This window comes from Vanacampus margaritifer, chromosome 10 (assembly GCF_051991255.1).
Source record: "Vanacampus margaritifer isolate UIUO_Vmar chromosome 10, RoL_Vmar_1.0, whole genome shotgun sequence".
NCBI lineage: Eukaryota > Metazoa > Chordata > Actinopteri > Syngnathiformes > Syngnathidae > Vanacampus > Vanacampus margaritifer.
The window spans coordinates 19,892,058-19,911,938 of NC_135441.1; the positions used below are offsets into that span (position 1 = coordinate 19,892,058).

A 19,881-nucleotide genomic window follows, 5' to 3' on the forward strand; every position below is an offset into this window, starting at 1 on the left:
TACTGACCCCTAGAATTAAAAGTTGTTTGTTAAAAAAAAAAACTCTAATATGAGCAATGTTCAACCTTTTATGGCAACAAAAAACCCCACCAAATATGAATCCAACTAGAATCAGTTAGTGACAAAAAGACAACAATGCGGACTTGGCTGCCATTAGGATTTGAATGAATTTGAGAATTGGGATAAGACCCAAATCCCACATTCTGTCTCCTAAAAACCATGCCCAATAACGTCTTTTGCCAAAATTTTCAAGCGATCATATTTCATCAACAATTGATTTCATTTCAGTCTTTGCAACATGTTTGGCTTGAGTAAGGAGACATGGTCCTTTGCAGCTAATAGCTTATATTGATGCTGAGAGTCACAGGCCACCCTTGAAGAGTAATACACCTACATGGAGTCCAGCACCTGAGAAATACCGCAGGACCTCAAGCACATCAATCATTTGCTGCCTGTGAATTCTTTCTTCATATCTCGAACCGCATTGAAGTGACGCAAGCGTGTTTGAGTGCACTGAATAGCGCGTGGCGATCAAGCGGGGTTAACTCCCGCTGAGTCCACAGCTAGAACGTATGCGAGTGGCTCAAATGCATTCTCTTTTCTCTGATGCATTTAAATTCAACTTTCAGATATCTACGACTGTTGCAAATAGGGATGCAGTACGAATCAGTTTAGGTATGCACAGCAATGCGCCCCATAGGGCTAATTATGGGTCTCTGTTTGAACCTAGGCAAAAGGTCATGTGCGTTCCCAAACTGTAAGAATCAAGTGTCAAGGTAGTACCATTGAGGGCACCTCACCACCTTGTTTCTCATAGGAGATCATTTAAGTAAAAATAATCCATTCCGTGGTCAAATTGTCACCATCATAAAACCTTCATTAAGTCTACAGGAATTTTTAATTAACATTTTAAAGTTCTAAAGTAAGTTAGTCGCTTTAATGTAAAAGACCCACAAAATGTAATTAGCTTAAATGGCTCGTGCAAAGTAGGGCCCGACTGTTAGGGATTTTCTTTTTCTAATTTTCCGATTCTAATATTTGTCAGAATAACATTCTGATAACTGATTGATTAAAATATTCATTAAAAAAGAATAATGATTTTTATTTTTTATTTTTGGCCCCTTAAATTTTAACAATAAAGATAGATTGTTTTTGAATATTTTGTACTTCTCAACTTCACTAACTCCCCATGTCTGTTTTTTTTCTCCTGAAAAAATACGCACTCGAAGACTGCTCCTTTGTGTACCGAAACAGCCAAAGAAAAGGCAAACACACACCAGCGTTAACACGTCTCGCATGGCTGTAACTCCAAACTTTAATATGCAGAGGTTTTTTTTTCCTGAAAATGTTGGTTGACTTCCAATTTGAACAAACTTAGGGGCGTGGGTTCACAAGTATATGCCACAATGGGATATACAAGAGACTACATAACCTGCTTTTATCTTCTTTTTTCTTTAAGTTTTCAGTCAGTGCTTACGTTGTTGGAAAGAGCAAGTACTCTAGCGATATTGATTGACATTCGATCCCAGATGCGAGAAGTACCGGTAACAGGGCTCAAATGTCATATCATAACTGACACGGGGCATATGCTGTAGTTTTATTTTGTCGGAATTTACTTTAGAATGCCCAGCCTAAATAAAAAAATCTCCAAGGAACAATAGTACTTGTATTAGTACTCTATAATAGTGGATTTCACTTTCCTTTCCTTTCTTTGGTCCTTCCTCGGGTCTCCTGACGGCCTCAGGACTCTGGCTGGAAGTGTTAGGTTTAGATGAACGGTATGGGATTTTTTTTTAATAGGTTTTAGCTGAACTAATGACTACACTCGCACGCACGCACATGCACATACTCACCCACATACAAAAAAAAAAGTACTGACATAATATATAAAAACATACAGTAATGACATTGATTGATTTTTTTTTTGTTGCCACATTTTGTTTCTGCCTGTGAGTAGGTTTAATTGTCCGTCTACATTATGTTGTGAGTTCAAATATCCGTTGTTTTAAAGGTTATTATACAGCCAGACTATTCGTTATCTTATCTATGACGTTTTGTGTCGTTTGTTAGCATTAAGCTAGCAGAGGTTTGTCAAAGGCAAAGAAAGCTACGGGGTTGTTTTAAATGCACATTGTGTAATTCTTTTTGTTTTGTCTTTAATTTGACAATAAACTTGAACTTGAATTCGCTGCCACGATCCGTCAAATTTTGCTCACAAGTCAAAGCAAAAAAAAAACAATCAGCCGAGCGGGCGCTTGCATCGCGCTGTGTTTTGCGGCTTTCTATGCTCTTGTCACAAACAACTACAATACAGTACATCCATCATACGTTCGGAGCGTGGATGAAGGGTTACATGTCACATGGCCTTTAGATGACATTCATCTATAGAATTAACTTTCTTGGAGCAGATTTTCTCTCAATGGCAGATGTCACTTAATCTGGGATTTTGCTGTGTTGAGAACGACACGTAGCAGAATGCTTATGTGCCTGTTTTATGTTTTGTGAGCGATTTAGATGAGCTCAAGTCGAGTCAAATGCCCCTGTCATTCTTTTTTTTCTTTCTTTTTTTTCTTCTTCTCTGCCCCTGTCATTCTTTGCCAATTTAATACAGTGGGGATGTACAGCAGCGACGAAATGACTCGTGCAGGTTAAATGGCTGAGCAGTACTTTTTAGGAGTAGGAAGTAATAATAGGAATATTGACCTGTTGTACCATTAAACTATGGGGACCTATTGAGGATAATTTGTTTTAAAAGCACAAAAGCCAAATTAACAGGGAAAGTTAATGGACAAAGCGAAATGTTTATTTTATTCGTAAACCTCCGCTGTGAAACGGCAGTTAACTGTTGGCCTTCAGTAATTGAATACGAATGTATTACGAATGTAATTTGATTGCATCATGCTTGATAGCATGATGCAATCAAATTATCATCTGATACCGCACCACACAAAATGAGACGTTTTTCTCGTGGTTCACAGTCCCCTCCGGCTGGAAAGTTTCATCAGATTTTGTCTCGAAAATTCACCTACTTGAAGATTTCTGTTGTTGTGGAGCGCACTGGTTGGAACCTTTGGAAATTTATGGAAGCAATTTTGTTGTCTGATTTGCAAGGTTATTTTATTTTTTGTTATTGTTCTTTTCTTCAGTGTACGTTTTTATAGAATCTCTTATTATTCAGACACATTTTGGAATTGAAACGTTTGTTTATTTATGAATGTTAAAAACAAGATTATGCTGAAATAATATAACCAATCCACAAAACTGTTCAGAAAGGTTTGTTTTGACAAATGCCATTTTCATTTGTGTTTTATTTTTATCGGCAATCAGAAGGGCAGCTAGCAAAGCTAGCCGCTATTCTAATCCACCACTGGATTTTCATACTCTTAAACCCACACATATGTATGACAGTATTGTCTTGTTGGTCAGACATTGGTGGGTATTTCATAACAAAATAACTAAAACTGCAAAAATAAAAAATAAAATGCAAAAAAAAAAAAGAAGATAACTAACAAAATTAATAAAACTGAAAAATTAATGAAAAATTAATGATATAAATAATAAACTAAAACTGATAGTTGACGGAAACTAGCAAAATAAAAACAAATAAACAATAAAATAAAAGTGAAAATGCTTTAAAATAAAGAAAATGAAACTACTTAGGTTTATAAAACTAACTAATACTTTATAGCCAAAATATCCTTTGTTTTCGCGATTAATTAATTAATATCATAAATGAACTTTCAAGGTTTTTTTTCGGTTTGGCCATACCTATGTAACTTCGAAAAATTATAGTTTACTTTATTACACAATACTCCGTGTACATATATATATATATATATATATATATATATATATATATATATATATATATATATATATATATATATAATTATTATTTATTTTTTTTAATTTTTTTTTTTACTTACTGATTTGAGACAAGGAACTGAATGAAGAATTCCCATGAATCAAAATGATATCTATAAAATGTTATGACCTAAGTATTATTTTTTTTAAAGAAAGAAATTATGCAAGAAAAGTCGTGTAATTTTAAGAAGAGCAAAATATTGTGTGTGGAACTGCGATAGGCACAGATATACATTGTTTTAACACATTCATGGTCATAAGGCTTGGCGCGCTTAAAAAGATAGACACTCCTGAATATTATGTAGATTTATGAAAATGCCATTACCAGAGACTAATTGAGCAAAAAGTCAAAGTCAGCCGAGTCCTTAATAACACATTAAATTGAGCAATTAACCAAAGCAGTAGCCCCCAAATCCATTAAGCAGACTGACATCAAGTGATCCAGATGCTTCTGCTCTTTAAGAGCAAAGTGGGGGATTACGGGCGAAGGTTAACACCTGCAAAAGGCGGTAAATTTGACACGATCCCGAGCCTTGCAGCGCTAAACCTACTGACACCTGCTTCAGTCCGGGAAAAAAAATCTCAGCTGGACTTCAAACACATGACTGGCTGCGGGTGATTCCCCACAAGTAGGCCAACTCTCTGAAATCCCCTCGTCTCTCCCCCCTCCAGTGGACGGAGCCATCCACCGTGCTGCGGGGCCCCTCTTAAAGAAAGAGTGCGCCTCCCTCAACGGCTGCCAGACCGGACAAGCAAAGGTCACCTGCGGCTACGGCCTTCCCGCCAAGCGTGAGTACAAAATGTTTGTGTTCAGTGGAAGCGCCTGAGCGTGCTCGTCCTGGTGGGAATATGACGGCAAGCGCGATGGGCATGCTGGGATGTTTTCACGGGCTGGAAATTCCACAGATAAGGAAAGGTCAGGCAGCTTTATGAATAAAATAGATATATAGAAGCGGAGCGGCTTCCTTGTCACATAAATCATGCAGACGGTGAAATCTCAACATCAGCATCCTCAATCTCCAATAGTGTCACCTGCGGTTTTTCCATTTATAGCAGCAAAGTGCTCTCAATTATTAAGTGACATTTTAATATGAACATGGAGAGTGACAGGGAAACCTTTCGTCATAGTTTCATAGTTTGAATGATTAAGTCCTTCTTGACAGTAGCTATTTTCATCAAAATAAAAATTCTCAGGGAGGAGCTTTGTTAGTAATTTTGTATTCCCACATATGTTGTTTCTAATCACTTATTATTCCTCTCACTTTTTTTGCCATGCAATAACTCCCAGATAATACTTCAGATTTGCACAGTTCAAAATTCACGCCTTCTTGTGAATATATCGTCTGATTCCACATTATTTACAATTTTTGCACAATTTAACACTAATTATCACATTTTCCCCATTAATTGTCATTCTTTTTTTCCTGGAGAGCTCAGTATTGTTCATTCGGTAATTTTACCGATTTGACATGTCATCATCATTGCTCTTTTTTTTTTTTTTTTTGTATGTGGGTGAGTATGTGAACGTGTGTGCGTGCGTGCGAGTGTGTGTGTATTCATTAGTTCACCTAAAACCTATTAAAAAATCCCGTACCGTTCACCTAAACCGAATTCGGTAATTTTACCGATTTGACATGTCATCATCATTGCTCTCTTTTTTTTTTTTTTTTTTGCATGTGGGTGAGTATGTGAACGTGTGTGCGTGCGTGCGAGTGTGTGTGTATTCATTAGTTCACCTAAAACCTATTAAAAAATCCCGTACCGTTCACCTAAACCGAATTCGGTAATTTTACCGATTTGACATGTCATCATCATTGCTCTCTTTTTTTTTTTTTTTTTTTTTTGTATGTGGGTGAGTATGTGAACGTGTGTGCGTGCGTGCGAGTGTGCGTGTATTCATTAGTTCACCTAAAACCTATTAAAAAATCCCATACCGTTCACCTAAACCGAACACTTCCAGCCAGAGTCGTGAGGCCGTCAGGAGACCCGAGGAAGGACCAAAGAAAATAATTCATTTAAATTTTTCATTTTCAATGGCACTGACATTGAACTTTTTCTATATCCCACTTTCCACGCCCACTTCCATACATACAACCGATCATCATTACCGTATGTCTGATACGGCTCAGTGGCACGGTTGGTAAAGGTCGCAGGTTCGAATCCCACCTACCACTGTACATTGTGAATATATCCGTGGCCATTATGCGAAGTGATATACATATATACCAACTGACTATCATATCAGGAAATGGATTATAATGTCACTCAAATGATTAAATGCGTGTTAGCATCAGATGACACTTTTCAAAATAATTACGCCATTAGCCATGATTCCGAACAATTCAAGTTAGCCCGGTGGATAGAGCAATTGCCTTCCACCACAGTCCTTGGACCACATTTTAGTACATTCGGTGGTTTGATACCAAGTGACTATCATGTCAGCAAATGGATTATAATTTCACTGAAATGATTTAAGCGCATGTATTCAGCTAATAGCATTCAGCTTTTCAGCATTCCCACGCAATTTCTGCAGAAATTGCACCTTGTTTAGTTCATTTTGATTATTCATGCAGCACTGGAAGACAATATCTTGATAGTATTTTCCATAAAGTCCCTATAAATTGGGGGGGGGGGACATAGTGTCGTTAACAACCCTGCCAAATCTGAATTTTTGAAGAAATTGCCAATTATCTAGAATGAGGCTTCAAAAAATGAATGCACTAAATTCTGACCCTGCTTAACTGTCATTTGTCAATCAAGTACCAGCATGAAAAAAAAAATAGATGTGACTCTGTCTTTCTTATGCCGACACATAACTACAGATTTGAGCCGTGAAAATATGTCTGCTTAAAGCCTCTGATTGCTGGGATATATCCCGCCAGGTTGTTGCAGGGAAACAACGAGGCACTCTAAAATGGCCTCACACTGTAAAATCACTTCTCTTTTTCTATTCCACCTCATCCCACCTCACTATTTTATCTTTTGATGTGGGATGTGTTGCACGTGCACTCACAGCTGACAACAAGGCGCTCTAAAGCTAAAATGTTGTATTATGAAAAAACATTTGAGAAGTCGTTTCAGGTTTTAGGGCAATTAACTTCAAACATGTATAATGTATTTAGAAGCTAATCTCTAATACTAGTCCGAACGTGCTTCATTTTTCAGCGGCTTTTCAATGGTGTTATTAGAAAAAAAATTTATGTAGCTTTTGTTTGAAATCCTATTTAATTCTTGTTGGACTTGTCTCGCCTGTGTGTTTATGCATGCATGAGTAAATACAATATGTTGAGGAGAATGGATGAGAGGACGCTTTGAAGAACTGGGAGGTTCTTCTTTGATGGTTGTTGGCTTTTTGGGCTGCGCGTTTGTGCATGTCTATTTGCATAATGTGTGTGCGTGGCTGATTGGATGCTGCGCTGCTTGTCGCAACCTTGTCTCTGTGTAGTTCAGGTGCATGTCGCGCCTCCTCACCGTCTCACCCGCTGACAGCCGATTGACGGACAAGCTTTATGACGACATGTGCTGTGACGTGCATGTTTGTGTGTGTAGGTTCTACCCAGCATGGGGGCCCTAAAGCCCCCCCCCCCACACACACACACACACACACCTCGACAAAATATAGAGCCGCAAGAATAATCAAGCGTCCGCATCAGCGCTTAAATACTCACAACGGGTTCTGATTACCTCTCAGCAGGAGGAGAAGAGGAAGTCAACGGCAACAATGGAGGTAAAGCAAAATAGGGCTGACAAAATAGGCAGTGAGGAGACTCGGCGCGTGAGTGGTGCCGGGGAAAATAACTTTTACACGACACTGTTTATAACTGAAAATTTGTCAAATGAATAAATTGTTTGTTTGCGTGGAAATTGTTTTGGAGGGTAAAAATGCAAACTGTTACAAAGTTGACATAAAAAAAAAACGGTCATTTGTTGCTATTGAAAACAAATGACGAAATGAATAGGGGTGTAACAAAAACTGTTTTAAAATGAAAAAAATTTTTGGGGTACAGACGCTCCCCTACCTACGAACATTCGAGTTACGAACGACGGTACATACGAACATTTCTGCGCGTACAGTATGTCGAAAAATGTTCGGAAAGAAATGCTGTAAGTTAGATTTTGTATTGCGCGTAGTGCTTCTTTCCGCCGCTAATACCGACGATTGGCGCTGTGAGAGCTCATTGGAGGCTGAGCAACGTGGCGAGGAGGAGGAGGAAGAAAACGCCGGTCCCCATGAAGCAGGAAATAACTTTTGAAGCCGATTCCAGCGACGACGAAGAATCTCTCATGATATAAAATCCTCCTCTTCCTCCTCCTCCATCATCTCCTTAAGCATCGAGTACATCTTCCAAAAGTAAGTTAAACTTCATTTTATTTATCTTATTACGTACATGTACATACTGTGTGTGTCTCTCGCTCTCTCTCTCTAACATACGTAGTACAGTACAGTACTGTACGTATTCTCTCCATTTTATTAAAAGTTTTTTTCAGTACAAACCAATGCAGGTTACTTGTACAAGCCTTAAACATACTTATATAAACCTTCAATATACTTATATAGGCTTTAAACATAAATTATAATACAAAATATAGCACTGAAGCAACTTACGAACAAATTCACCTTACGAACGATCGTCCGGAACGTAACTCGTTCGTAAGGTGGGGAGCGTCTGTATGAAAAAAAAAATTAGCGCATCAAATCGAACCGATTCAAATCATTTCACTCTGAAATATATCGAGATTCGTAACGAATCGTCTATTATTGGATAAATATATTTTTGATACGATCATCGCTGGCCGACTTCCAAACGGCGAAAGACACCACACGTGACGAGAAAAAAAAATCACGGGAGTATCAGTTTTGAACGTACCGTGTGGGATGTGTAGCCACACAGCACAATCAACACGTCACACATGAAACGATTTCATTCGTGAATGTTTCCTGGTTAGACAGGAAGTCTCGCAAAACCTCTCGAGATTAAATGGGACCTCCGAGTAAGAGCACGGAATATCAACGATTTCAGGTCGGAGTGGCCCAAACGTCCTTCCGAGCAGCCGATATCGATCTGAGCAGTGTACGCCATGATTATCTGGTAAGATTATCGTTTGGATGTCGGCACGTCCTTACGATTGTCGGGAGGGGAAATTCGAGGCTAAAATCTAAGGCTAAATTCTCCTGCCGTGTGAACCAGGCTTTAGAAGAAAATGGCACATTTGCAGTACTGCCAAGTTCAGTCAAATGTATGTAAAATATTCAAAAAGTCATTGCATCATACCCTCTGGAACTGAGCGGTACCATATTGAATCGAATCGAACAGACTAAAACTAAAACTAATAAAAACAAAACTAAAACAAAACATTTTAGAAAAAAATTGAAAGTAATAAACCCACTCAAAATGCAAATTACAGTAAAACTGAGTGTAACTCCAAAACTTTAATGACCGCTATAATTTTGTTTAAAATGAGTTTTTCCTTATCATAAAAATACATACCATGTCTAGACACGTAGCAATTTATTGACACGAGACAATACACTTTTTAGAAACACATTCAAAGCGATTTAGGCAAATTCAAGTTAGCATGTTGGCTTGGCCCTCGACAAACATTCCAGTTTCTCATGTGGCGAAATTAATTGGCCGCACCTGCTGTAATGGAGGTTGGACTGAATGTGTAAAGCAAGAACAATTGCATTACGTAACTGTCTTCAAAAACAATATATGGAAATTGGGTTCTCTATGTATTTAGAGAACTGGGGAAGTAAACGGATCTTTGACGTCTATAGTCGTCGATGGCACTGAATGTGTCAAGTAACATTAACATGATGGACATTTGAAGATATTCGCAGGTTGTGTATAGCGAACAGGGAGTGACCCCCCCACGCCAAGGAATTCAATCCCATGAACGTGTGTTTACGAAGACATGCTCGTGTGACTCAAGTGTCTTGGAGCGGAAGCCGGGACAAACCAAGCTTTCCTAGCAGCCTCAAATTCAAAATGCAGCCCAACAGGAGAGAAGCCGTGCTTTAAAATCAGACACGCTTTGATCTCGATTGTGCCAGGCTCGCCACCAGATGTGCTTTCAAACGCTCCATAGCGGAGAATTTGCCGAATGGTCACGCGGACCTGATGTCAGCCGTCCCCACGGAGAGCCCCCCCCCAGACGAGCCCGCTGCCACTTAAATCGGCAGCATCTCTGCACCGTAACCTAGCAACAGCGTGCAGAGCGCGCGGCCCGCCGCCACCGCCGCCGCCTCTGTTTAGCAAGAGTCACATGCAATTTAGACATGTTGACAAATGACATCTGGAAAACAGCGAGCCGCTTTTGCTAAAGTTCATTAACATTTAAGAGAAACTTAGCGGCAATAAATCAACAACCTGTCAGCTTTGGGGCATGCGAGCTGCCACACATGAGGGTTTGTTTAGCTTTGGAGCAGATCGACTGTGTGTTTGCATCTGTTTCTTGTTGCTTGACGAGGGAGCGAGGGCCCAAAGTGTTGTCCGGACGATCCCGACGTCCCAGAGCTCACTTGTGTACCGATACCGCAAACCTGTTCCCCAGCCGGTCCTCGCTCCCCTGCTACTTACCCACGCGGAACATCAGCGCACGAAGGGGAGGCAGTGGAAGCAACAAAGTGGGAGGGGGGGGGGGGGATGCTTGTTAGCGTGAGGTCAGATCATAATCAAATCACCAAGACTTGGACATTTATATTTTTATATATTCCTGACATTTGAGCCTGCTATGAAGTTACGAATAACTGAATAGAAAACAGTTATTCACAATGTTTCCATAGATTCCTTGTAGACCACCCGGTAACACATCCATGCTCTGATCAAATGAAAATGCTGGCATTTGAATGGTATAATAAAAAAAAGAAGTTGCATTTACAGTTTATCTCGCTTTTCTCCGACTTTCTCCCACATTCCTAAAAGGCAACAATATTTATATCTGAAACAGTGTTGTACACAAAAAATCATAATTTAGAACATTCAGATCATAATGCAGATTAAAAGTATCAGCATCAGTGGTCGGTGTAAATCATTTTGTGCGGGACAAAATCAGCGTCCGTTGTGAATCCATTAGCATTTGCTTCCAAAACGAAGCTAAAAGATGCTAAATATATGTACAAGCACGCATACATTTAAACAGTGTATAAATAATGTATACAACACCAGATGGATGGACCCTATGGAATTTTTAATGGCACTTTCTAGTTTACATACATACAAAATATCCCAGAAAAATAGATGCAGACCTATTGAATTATGTTCGTGTGTTACTTATGAATTATATATGTTACGTCATTATAATTTATATTCTAGCAACAAATAACAAATAGTCACACAAAACTGCAATCCCATTTTATTTAGTCTCAGGTCACAGTCTGTTATATGCAGTCCTTGCACTGGACTCTTTTCAGAGATCTTTCACACATTTACAGGTTGTTTTTTTTTGTAGGGGGTGGGAGGGGGGGGGTGCATTTTGCTTGAGCGTCCTTCAGGGTTTATTTATTCCTCTGTTCTGCTCTGCCATTGTTGACTGTTTTGTTGTTAAACCTGGATTGTATTTATGAAATAAATAAATAAAATACATTTTATTTATTATTATTATTATTTTTTTTTTTATTTTTTTTTTTTATTAATGTATTTTTTTGTGGTTAAATTTCTCTTCCAATGGGAATGCTACAAATGGCACTGGCAATAATAAATGTTTGGGTTTCATTATAAGACTTCACTATCTTGTCTATGCCGCAGCGTAGATCAAAAGAACGTCTCGGATTCTTTTTTTCCTGGCCTGTGAGGGCGTCCGTTGCTAGGCAGAATTCATACGGCAATTATAATCAATCATAACAGTCCCGTAGGCTAATAAAAAATTAGCATATGCCCCATACGCCCACTAGGCTGTTTGAATGTAAAACTAAGGCACCAACTGACTACAAAAGCCAGATAATGAGCTGATTACAACTTGAATCAGGGGCAGCGCGGTGGATTTTGTGGTTAGCACGTCTGCTTCACAGTTGTGCGCTTTGGGCTTGAATATCAGTTTTGGCCTTCCTGTGAGGCGTTTGTGTGTTCCTCTAATGTTTGCGTGATTATAAATTGCATAATGTATTGCACATGAGTCAGATCCACTCTGCCACAGTGAAATGAATGCTTTTTTTCTCCAGTTTGGCAGAAAATCTGTACCATGATTTAAGTTCTTCTTCGCATTTTACAGACATTTTGGATTTTGACTGATTTGGCAAGGCCTACAAAATATTGTGTTCTATTGCTATAAAAACATAGAACCTAACAAAAGAAAGATTAGAGTCAATTTTTCAACATTTCAATTTGTTTCCGTTTTGCAGCAATGCGCATTAGAATATAGCTAAGTTTCATCATTATTCACAAATCTGTTTAGAACTGTGGGTAAATGAGATTTTTTCAACATGGCCCTGGTTGATCTCTTTTGTAATAACTACCGTTTCTTCAACCAGTTGAGAGGCTGCATCAATTCTCCAGCATAAAAAAAAAAACATTAAAAACATAAAAATACGTCTTTGGGATGCTTGAAATGTTTTGGGGGGAGCAAATGAGGTAATAATCAAGTAATCGTTTGGAGCCATTTTTTTAATTTAAAATTGTACAAATCCTCTGATTTAAGCATATCATCAGTATTTTCTGTGGTCCTTCATGAAAGAAGACGGATTATCTTCTGTGTTTAATCAAAATAAGACATTTTCAAACATCTGTTTTTACTTTGGCAAACCATGACCAAACGGGTAACATAGTTGAACATCAATCAATTTTAATCACTATACAAATATGAAGTACGAAATAACGATCAATCACTGGTTAACATTAATCAGATAAAAAAAAAAAGGCTTTCGTAATGCTCTTTAATGCAAAATTTAAATAAATCCAATTAGTCGATAAATTGATTGAATAATCGATAAATTAATTGATTCTAAAATGATTCCATAGTGACAGCACTAGTTGCTAATTTTGACGACCAATAAACTGACATCCGGAAATTTGTTACTGAGGATCTGGTGCAAAAATGTTGTGCTCATTTTTGTTAAGGAATTTCAGATTACTCCGCAAAAACATGAAAACTTTAGCACCAAAATAATTTTTTGACCTGTCGTTATTTTTAGCTTATTAGGCCCACTTTAGATCAAATTAGGGTTTAAGTAGCCCTTGTGTTAATATCAGTTTGGACATCCTTGTACCTACAAAATCATCACTTTTCAGGAGACCCTCAAAACGGCATGTTTGTTTTCATCCATTAACATTTAATGGTCAACGAGTACAAGCCACTTTCAACACCCGCACGTGTGGATGTGGTTTGTGAAATCAACATCAAGATGTTTTTGCCCCGATGCTGAGGCCTGCTTTTTTGTTCCCTAGTTTTCACATGAAGTTGCTTTATGATCAAATCTACAGTAGTTGTATATTTCATTGGGTTGCACCTGTCTTCCTCGACAAGTACAGCACATAGTAAATGTTTTATATTTGTGAGTGACATATTCCATGTGGGGAAGAACACAGTTGGAGGCGGAGAAGTGGTGGAAACGGAGAGCTACAAAGAGAGAAAGATATCACTCTGTCAAAAACTTCCTTGTTGTCGTTCCTTCCCCCAACCCGACTCGTGCGTTCTGCTCCCTCAGTGGCCAATTACCGCTAATTAAAAAGCTCTCTCTCTTCCTCTTTCTCCAAGACCCCCCCCTCCCCCATTTCACCGCCTCGACTGTCACCCTGACAAGCTATCTCTTTTCTTTCTCCTCTGACAAATCAGTTTCTGCCTCGTGACATCAACAAGCCAAACCCCCCCCCATGTTCTCACTTTTCTACCTTTCTTCACACTCCTCTCGTTTCCTCTTCCCTCCATTTTTCTCGTATTCCACCCCTCACCTTGTCCCCGCCCCGTGCTCCCGTCGTCACCATCATCTTCGGCAGTCGTGTTGCTTTAGTGGTAACTTGGCAGTGCTCTGGGCTAAATACTGCTGTGCTGTACCTTTGTTACTTTCTTCTTCTTTTTTTCTGATTTTGACGCCGCTGACAACTTTCCTTAGCTCCTTCCTGCTACGGTGTCAGCGGTGCGACACGTGGAGGTGTTAAAATCCTTCACCAAAGCTTCTGCTGATCCTAGCGGTGGTGATGAGGAGGAGGACGGTGATGATGATCACAGCGGCGGGCCGGGTGTTAATTCGTTCATTAATTCACCTGCAGCAGGAACAAAGGCTTTAGGATGTCACACATTTACCGTCATGTACACACTTAGACGTGTAAGTAATTCTATAAATAATATTGATTAAAATCATATTTAATTTACATAAACTTTACTTTTGTTTTGTTTTTTCCAAATGGGGTGAGCACCTCCAATAAAAAGACGATTCTCCCAAAAAAAAAAAAAAAAAAGACGATTCGGTACGAATGTCGATACATGGGGGTGGATAGGATTCAAGGATGGTTCAATTTTCCCTCAAGGTTGCCTTGCCTTGAAGTCGGAAGATGTTCTTCTTCTTCTTCTGCTGCTGCTGCTACAGCGGAACAGAAGAAGAAGATGTAGTAGAAGAAGAAGGTCTGTCTTCCTTGTCGAGGCAGTCAAGCTTGAGGGAAGCAAATGACGGTCGCATTTTGATTGCAGACTTGCATTGAATAAATGCAGAAGAGGATTAGGGCCAGTGAAGTGGGGGAAAAAAAGGTTGGCAGGATTGTGACTTTATTCTCAGCGTTCTGACTTTAAAGTGAGAGCTATGACTTTAATCTCAGAATTTTGACTTTAAATTGAGAATTATTACTTTAATCTCAGAATTCTGACTTTAAAGTGAGAATTATGATTTAAGTCTCAGAATTCTGACTTCTGACTTTAATCTCAGAATTCTGACTTTAAAGTTAATGTTTGGAATCTGTGTGTATAGATATGTAGAACTTGGGTTAATGTTTGTGTAAAAAATAACAAAAAAAGATCCAAAAATGGCTAATTCGTCGTGGATAAATTTTGGGATCTGGAAAATAACGGATATACTGTAATTCATTTTTTTGTTGTTTTTTTTAAACATGAAAATCACGGATATATTTGCAGATCTTAAAAACACGTGAAAATTACAGATATAGGCCTATTTGTTTATTTGAAAAAAGCAAAAATCACGGAAATATTTTTTAAATTGCGGATGTACTGTAAATGTAGATCTAAAAAACATGAAAATCGCAGATGTATTTGCAGACCTAAAAAACACGTGAAAATCACAGATATATTTGTGGAATTAAAGAATGCGAAAATCACGGTTATATTTGTAATTCTGAAAAAAACTTAAATTTGCGGTTGTATTTGTACATCTAAAAAAAAATGTGAAAATGGCGGATGTACTGAAATTGTTGATCTAAAAAACATTGAAATATGCGGATATATTTGCAGATCTTATAAACGTGAAAATCACGGATATATTTGTGGCCCTGAGAAATGTGAAATTTGCAGATATATTTGTGGATGTGAAAAAAGTGAAAATCACGGATATATTTGTGGATTTGAAAAAATGCAAAAATCACAGATATATTTGTGGTTCTGAAAAACGGGAAATTAGTAGATATATTTGTGGATCTGAAAAATGTGAAAATCGCAGATGTATTGAAATTGTGGATTTAAAAAAAAACGTGAAAATCGCAGATATATTTGCAGATCTTAAAAACACATGAAAATCACAGATATATTTGTGGAATTAAAGAATGCGAAAATCACGGTTATATTTGTGATTCTGAAAAAACGTAAATTTGCGTTTGTATTTGTAGATCTAAAAAAAAATGTGAAAATGGCGGATGTACTGAAATTGTTGATCTAAAAAACATTGAAATATGCGGATATATTTGCAGATCTTAAAAACGGGAAAATCACGGATATATTTGTGGCCCTGAGAAATGTGAAATTTGCGGATATATTTGTGGATGTGAAAAAAGTGAAAATCACGGATATATTTGTGGATTTGAAAAAATGCTTAAAATCACAGATATATTTGTGCTTCTGAAAAACGGGAAATTAGTAGATATATTTGTGGATCTGAAAAATGTGAAAATCGCAGATGTACTGAAATTGTGGATTTAAAAAAAAACGTGAAAATCATGGATATATTTGCAGATCTTAAAAACACATGAAAATCACAGATATATTTGTGACTCTGAAAAACACGTGAAAATTCCGGCTTTTATTTGTGTGAATGAGTTTGAGACAAATCTCTCCCCATAAATGGAGAGGAAGGGTGGGGTGGCTGTTGTAATGTAAATTAACATACGTATTCCGTTACTGTTGCTCGGCTCATGAAATAAATCCGGAAAGCATGTTTGAGGGGAGGCTAAAGAATATTGTGCACGTTTCTATTTGTGTCCTCTCCATCTGTTCCCCTTCCTCCTTCTCATTCTCTGACAAAGGTAAAAAGAGATAGATGAAGCTGAAGGGCCCAAACAAGACTTCGTCTTTTTTTTCCTGAATTTAAGAGCTGTCTACGCTCGGCTGAGCGCAAACTGAGGCGACGCGCACAAAAGGCCAGCTCGCCTTTTTCCTGCCTCCTGATTTAAAGGCAGATGAAGAAAGGCGACGGCCAGATGGAGCTATGTGATGAGAGCAGGCAGCGTCGGAGAGAGATTGAAAGGGGGGGGGCGGTGGGTGGGGGGGGGAGATTGACGGCCGTTGAGTGTGAAAAGCAGGCGCGGCTACGCGTGGCCTCCCAGGTAAGAATGCGTGGAGGCCACATGGGGGGGGAGGGGTGGAGGGTGGACACGGCCAAAAAGAGGCGGACAAAAACTCAGCCTCAATGGCAGACAAAGGATGGGTGTCACCGGATGGCACCTAGTCAAGCTCTCTTAAATCTCACGCCTGTGACGCCTACCTGGGAGAGACGATTGGCTTCAACACACACACACACACACACACACACACGCACACACACACACACACACACACACAAATGGCTGTCACCCCATGAGAATCAGAACTTTATTCCCTAAGTATGTTAAACACAAACAATTTGTTGCCGGGAGCTTGAAAAAGTGGTAAACAGTACGTACTGCGCATGAGAAAATCAGGTTCTCAAAATCAGGGGCTGTTAAGGCCGAAGGAGATGAAAATAGCGCAGAGTCAGCAAAACAAATGAAGATGTTGTTTTTTTTCGGTCTAGCATGTTGTCTCGGATTGAGTTTGGCAAACGGGCAGCCACGTACGGTATTCTGCGGAGATTATGATCGTTGCCATGTAGACGAACAGTATTGAAATATATTGACGCTCAAAAAGCTGCAATGGAATATCAAAAGTTCTAAAACATCCATTGTCATTTTTATTGATCCACTTTGTAAACAGTAAATATTTCAATAACCGTACGTGACATTTGATTGGTGGCTAGACACATTTTGTCCTACAGCAACATTTAAATAGTTTGCTTTCTCTCAGTAATATATTAAAGTCAATGTTAAACATTGGTTGACAATAATATGTTATATGTGACCTCACTTGTCTAAACATGACATTGTGATTAATATTACATTTGTGGAATATGAGTTATGAAGCAAAATCCAGCCGTTTTAATCTATCTCAGGGGGGCGGCCATTTTGCCACTTGCTGTTGAATGAAGATTATATCAATGTTGCTGATTTTGCACCAATATTTTTTTTTTGTTGACAATAATATGTTCTAAGCAGCTCCACTAGTCTAAATATGGTATTCTAGTTAATATTGCATCAGTGGAATATGAGTTGAGCAGCAAAATCCAGCCGTTTTTATCTATCTCGGGGGGCGGCCATTTTGCCACGTAACAACCAATCACAGCGCAGCTTCAGAAAACAGGTGGGCTCTGAGTGGTCGTTGCCTGAGCCCTGAGCAATATTGATGTCCTCTTCAATCGACAGCAAGTGGCAAAATGGCCGCCGCTGGATTTTACTGCATAACTCATATTCCAAAAATGTAATATTTATCAGAGTGTCATGTTAGACTAGTGAAGTCACATATAACATTATTGTCAAGACATGTTTCCACTTTAAGTGTCATTTTGTTTCAGCAAGAGTTGGAAAGAAAGTAAAAAAAAAAAAAGTAGCACAGTAATTGTTTTTGGAATAATGATATTTGTGTCTCCCGTGCCTAATGATCAGCTTGCAAAATATTTTGGGCCTAAATCACCCGGAAAATATTCTGTAGAATACCTGACAATAACGTATGCATATCCAGTTGCAATATTAATAATTGTAATTATTCTACTAATATTCCAGACCTGGGATTTAGTATAGACAAGAAAATGAATAAATCTGATTGGATAAAATAATTAACACGTTACAGATCATTATTTAACGTTTTAACATTTTGTCACTAGTAGGACACACTCGGTGGAAGTAAATGTCTCTCAGTCATGATAATTAACAGTTGTTGTGACACCGTACCGAAAAACTTTGCTTTATAAAAACAAAGCAAATCATCTAATCTAATTTGCTCACAGCTCCTTTGTTTGTTTATTTTGCCGTGAGTTTGTATTTTCCTCTTTGCGTGATTGTCATTGTAACATAATGCTCTTCGCGTGCTCGGCTCATGATAACGGTGCAAGAAATATGCTGGAATTCCTTTTTGGCGCGATTGTTTTTCCATCCAAACGTGAAACAAGAAAAAAAAAAAAGAGCAGCTGGTGTCACAAATTAAATATGTCAGATAATGCGCGCACCAAATGCATTCACTTATCAGTGCACTGTAAATAGACTAACAGCGCTACAGTGCATTTTGTTAATTAGCTGGAGACAATTTTCACCTCGCAGGAGTCTGTAAGCAAACAAAGACGGGGGAAAGTGAAAAGTGCAAGAATCAAGTAGTCGGCGGGAACATTGCTTTTAATTAGACAACAATCAAAGTGTTTCTCAGAAGCTCTCCGTCTCCCTTTGTAAACACGAAGAAATCACTTTGGCCTGCTTAGAGCTTGACTGACTCCTCCCACCCTCCGATGAGGTCGTACAGTTCCGGATTTGACCGACATTATCAGGAAATATATGTATTATGTGTATATGTACACAAATCACATTTATTTGTTACCTATAAAAAAAAAAAGATGTACAAACGTCATGCAGACATTATGTTGATATGTGGCTTTAAGGGGTGTGGCCTAGTGACATCAGGAACTGCAGTCAGTTGGTTGAGCCATTTACCATGCTGTTAATTTTGTCATTTTGTGATTGGCTTTTTTTTAATTTTTTTTTTAAGATCACTCCAGCTGTGGCTCGTTTGTGTCTGTATCTAACTCGCAACTCAAAGCAAGAAATCAAACAAACAATGGCTCATAACCAAGGTTGTTATACAGAGTGGGCCATAAGTTTCCATACGTAGCAAAATGGATAAGGAATATATTTTTGGGATATGACTTGTATCAGGTGAAGATACGAAGCATAAATCACCTGAAGGAACGTATCAGCGCCGCCTTTGCAAGCATTAAAATCATACAGAGCACATTCTTTAAACATAAAACAGATATAAATAAAAACAGTTGTCCAACATAAAATGTTTATTTTTCTTATGTTTGGAAATTTATATATTGCCCTGTTGCTAATAAAAACAAACAAAATAACAAAAACTAAATTTTTAAATATATTTTTTTGTTATAAACAATCCCATGGATTATTGGCTTCTTCTTCTTCCTCCTTTCTTCTTCCTTCCTCTCCTGCTCTTCCTCCTTATCCTCCCCTTCTCTTACTTCTTTTCTTCTTAATCTACTTCCTTTTCATTAAAACAAAAACAAAAAAATCCTGGTGGATTATTGTGATGACTTCTTCTCCTCCCCATTATTTTCTTTTTACTTACTCTTCTTCTTTCTCCTTCCTCCCCCTCTTCCTTCTGCTCCTTCTCCTACTTCTTTTATTCTTAATCTATTTCCTTTTCATTAAAAAAAATCCTTGTGCCTTATTTTTCCCCTCCCCATTTTTTTCTTCCTTCTTCCTTCATTCTTCTTCCTTCTTCTTTTCCTTCTTCTTTTCCTTCTTCTTCTCCTTCTACTTCTTTTCTTCTTAATCTACATTTTTAAAAATC

General features: G+C 38.3%; 1 protein-coding gene across 3 annotated transcripts in view; it reads left to right on the forward strand.

Moving 5' to 3' along the window:
• The window catches only part of macrod1 (mono-ADP ribosylhydrolase 1), a 163,683-nt gene that overhangs the window by 118,936 nt on the left and 24,866 nt on the right, over positions 1-19,881 (forward strand). For 2 of the 3 annotated variants that reach the window (XM_077577458.1, XM_077577457.1), the window contains exon 5: positions 4,537-4,653. The exons of the other annotated variant lie outside the window; for it this stretch is intronic. In XM_077577458.1, coding sequence (XP_077433584.1) covers positions 4,537-4,653 — 117 coding nt within the window. The remainder of the gene's footprint in view (positions 1-4,536; positions 4,654-19,881) is intronic. 3 annotated transcript variants of the gene reach the window in all.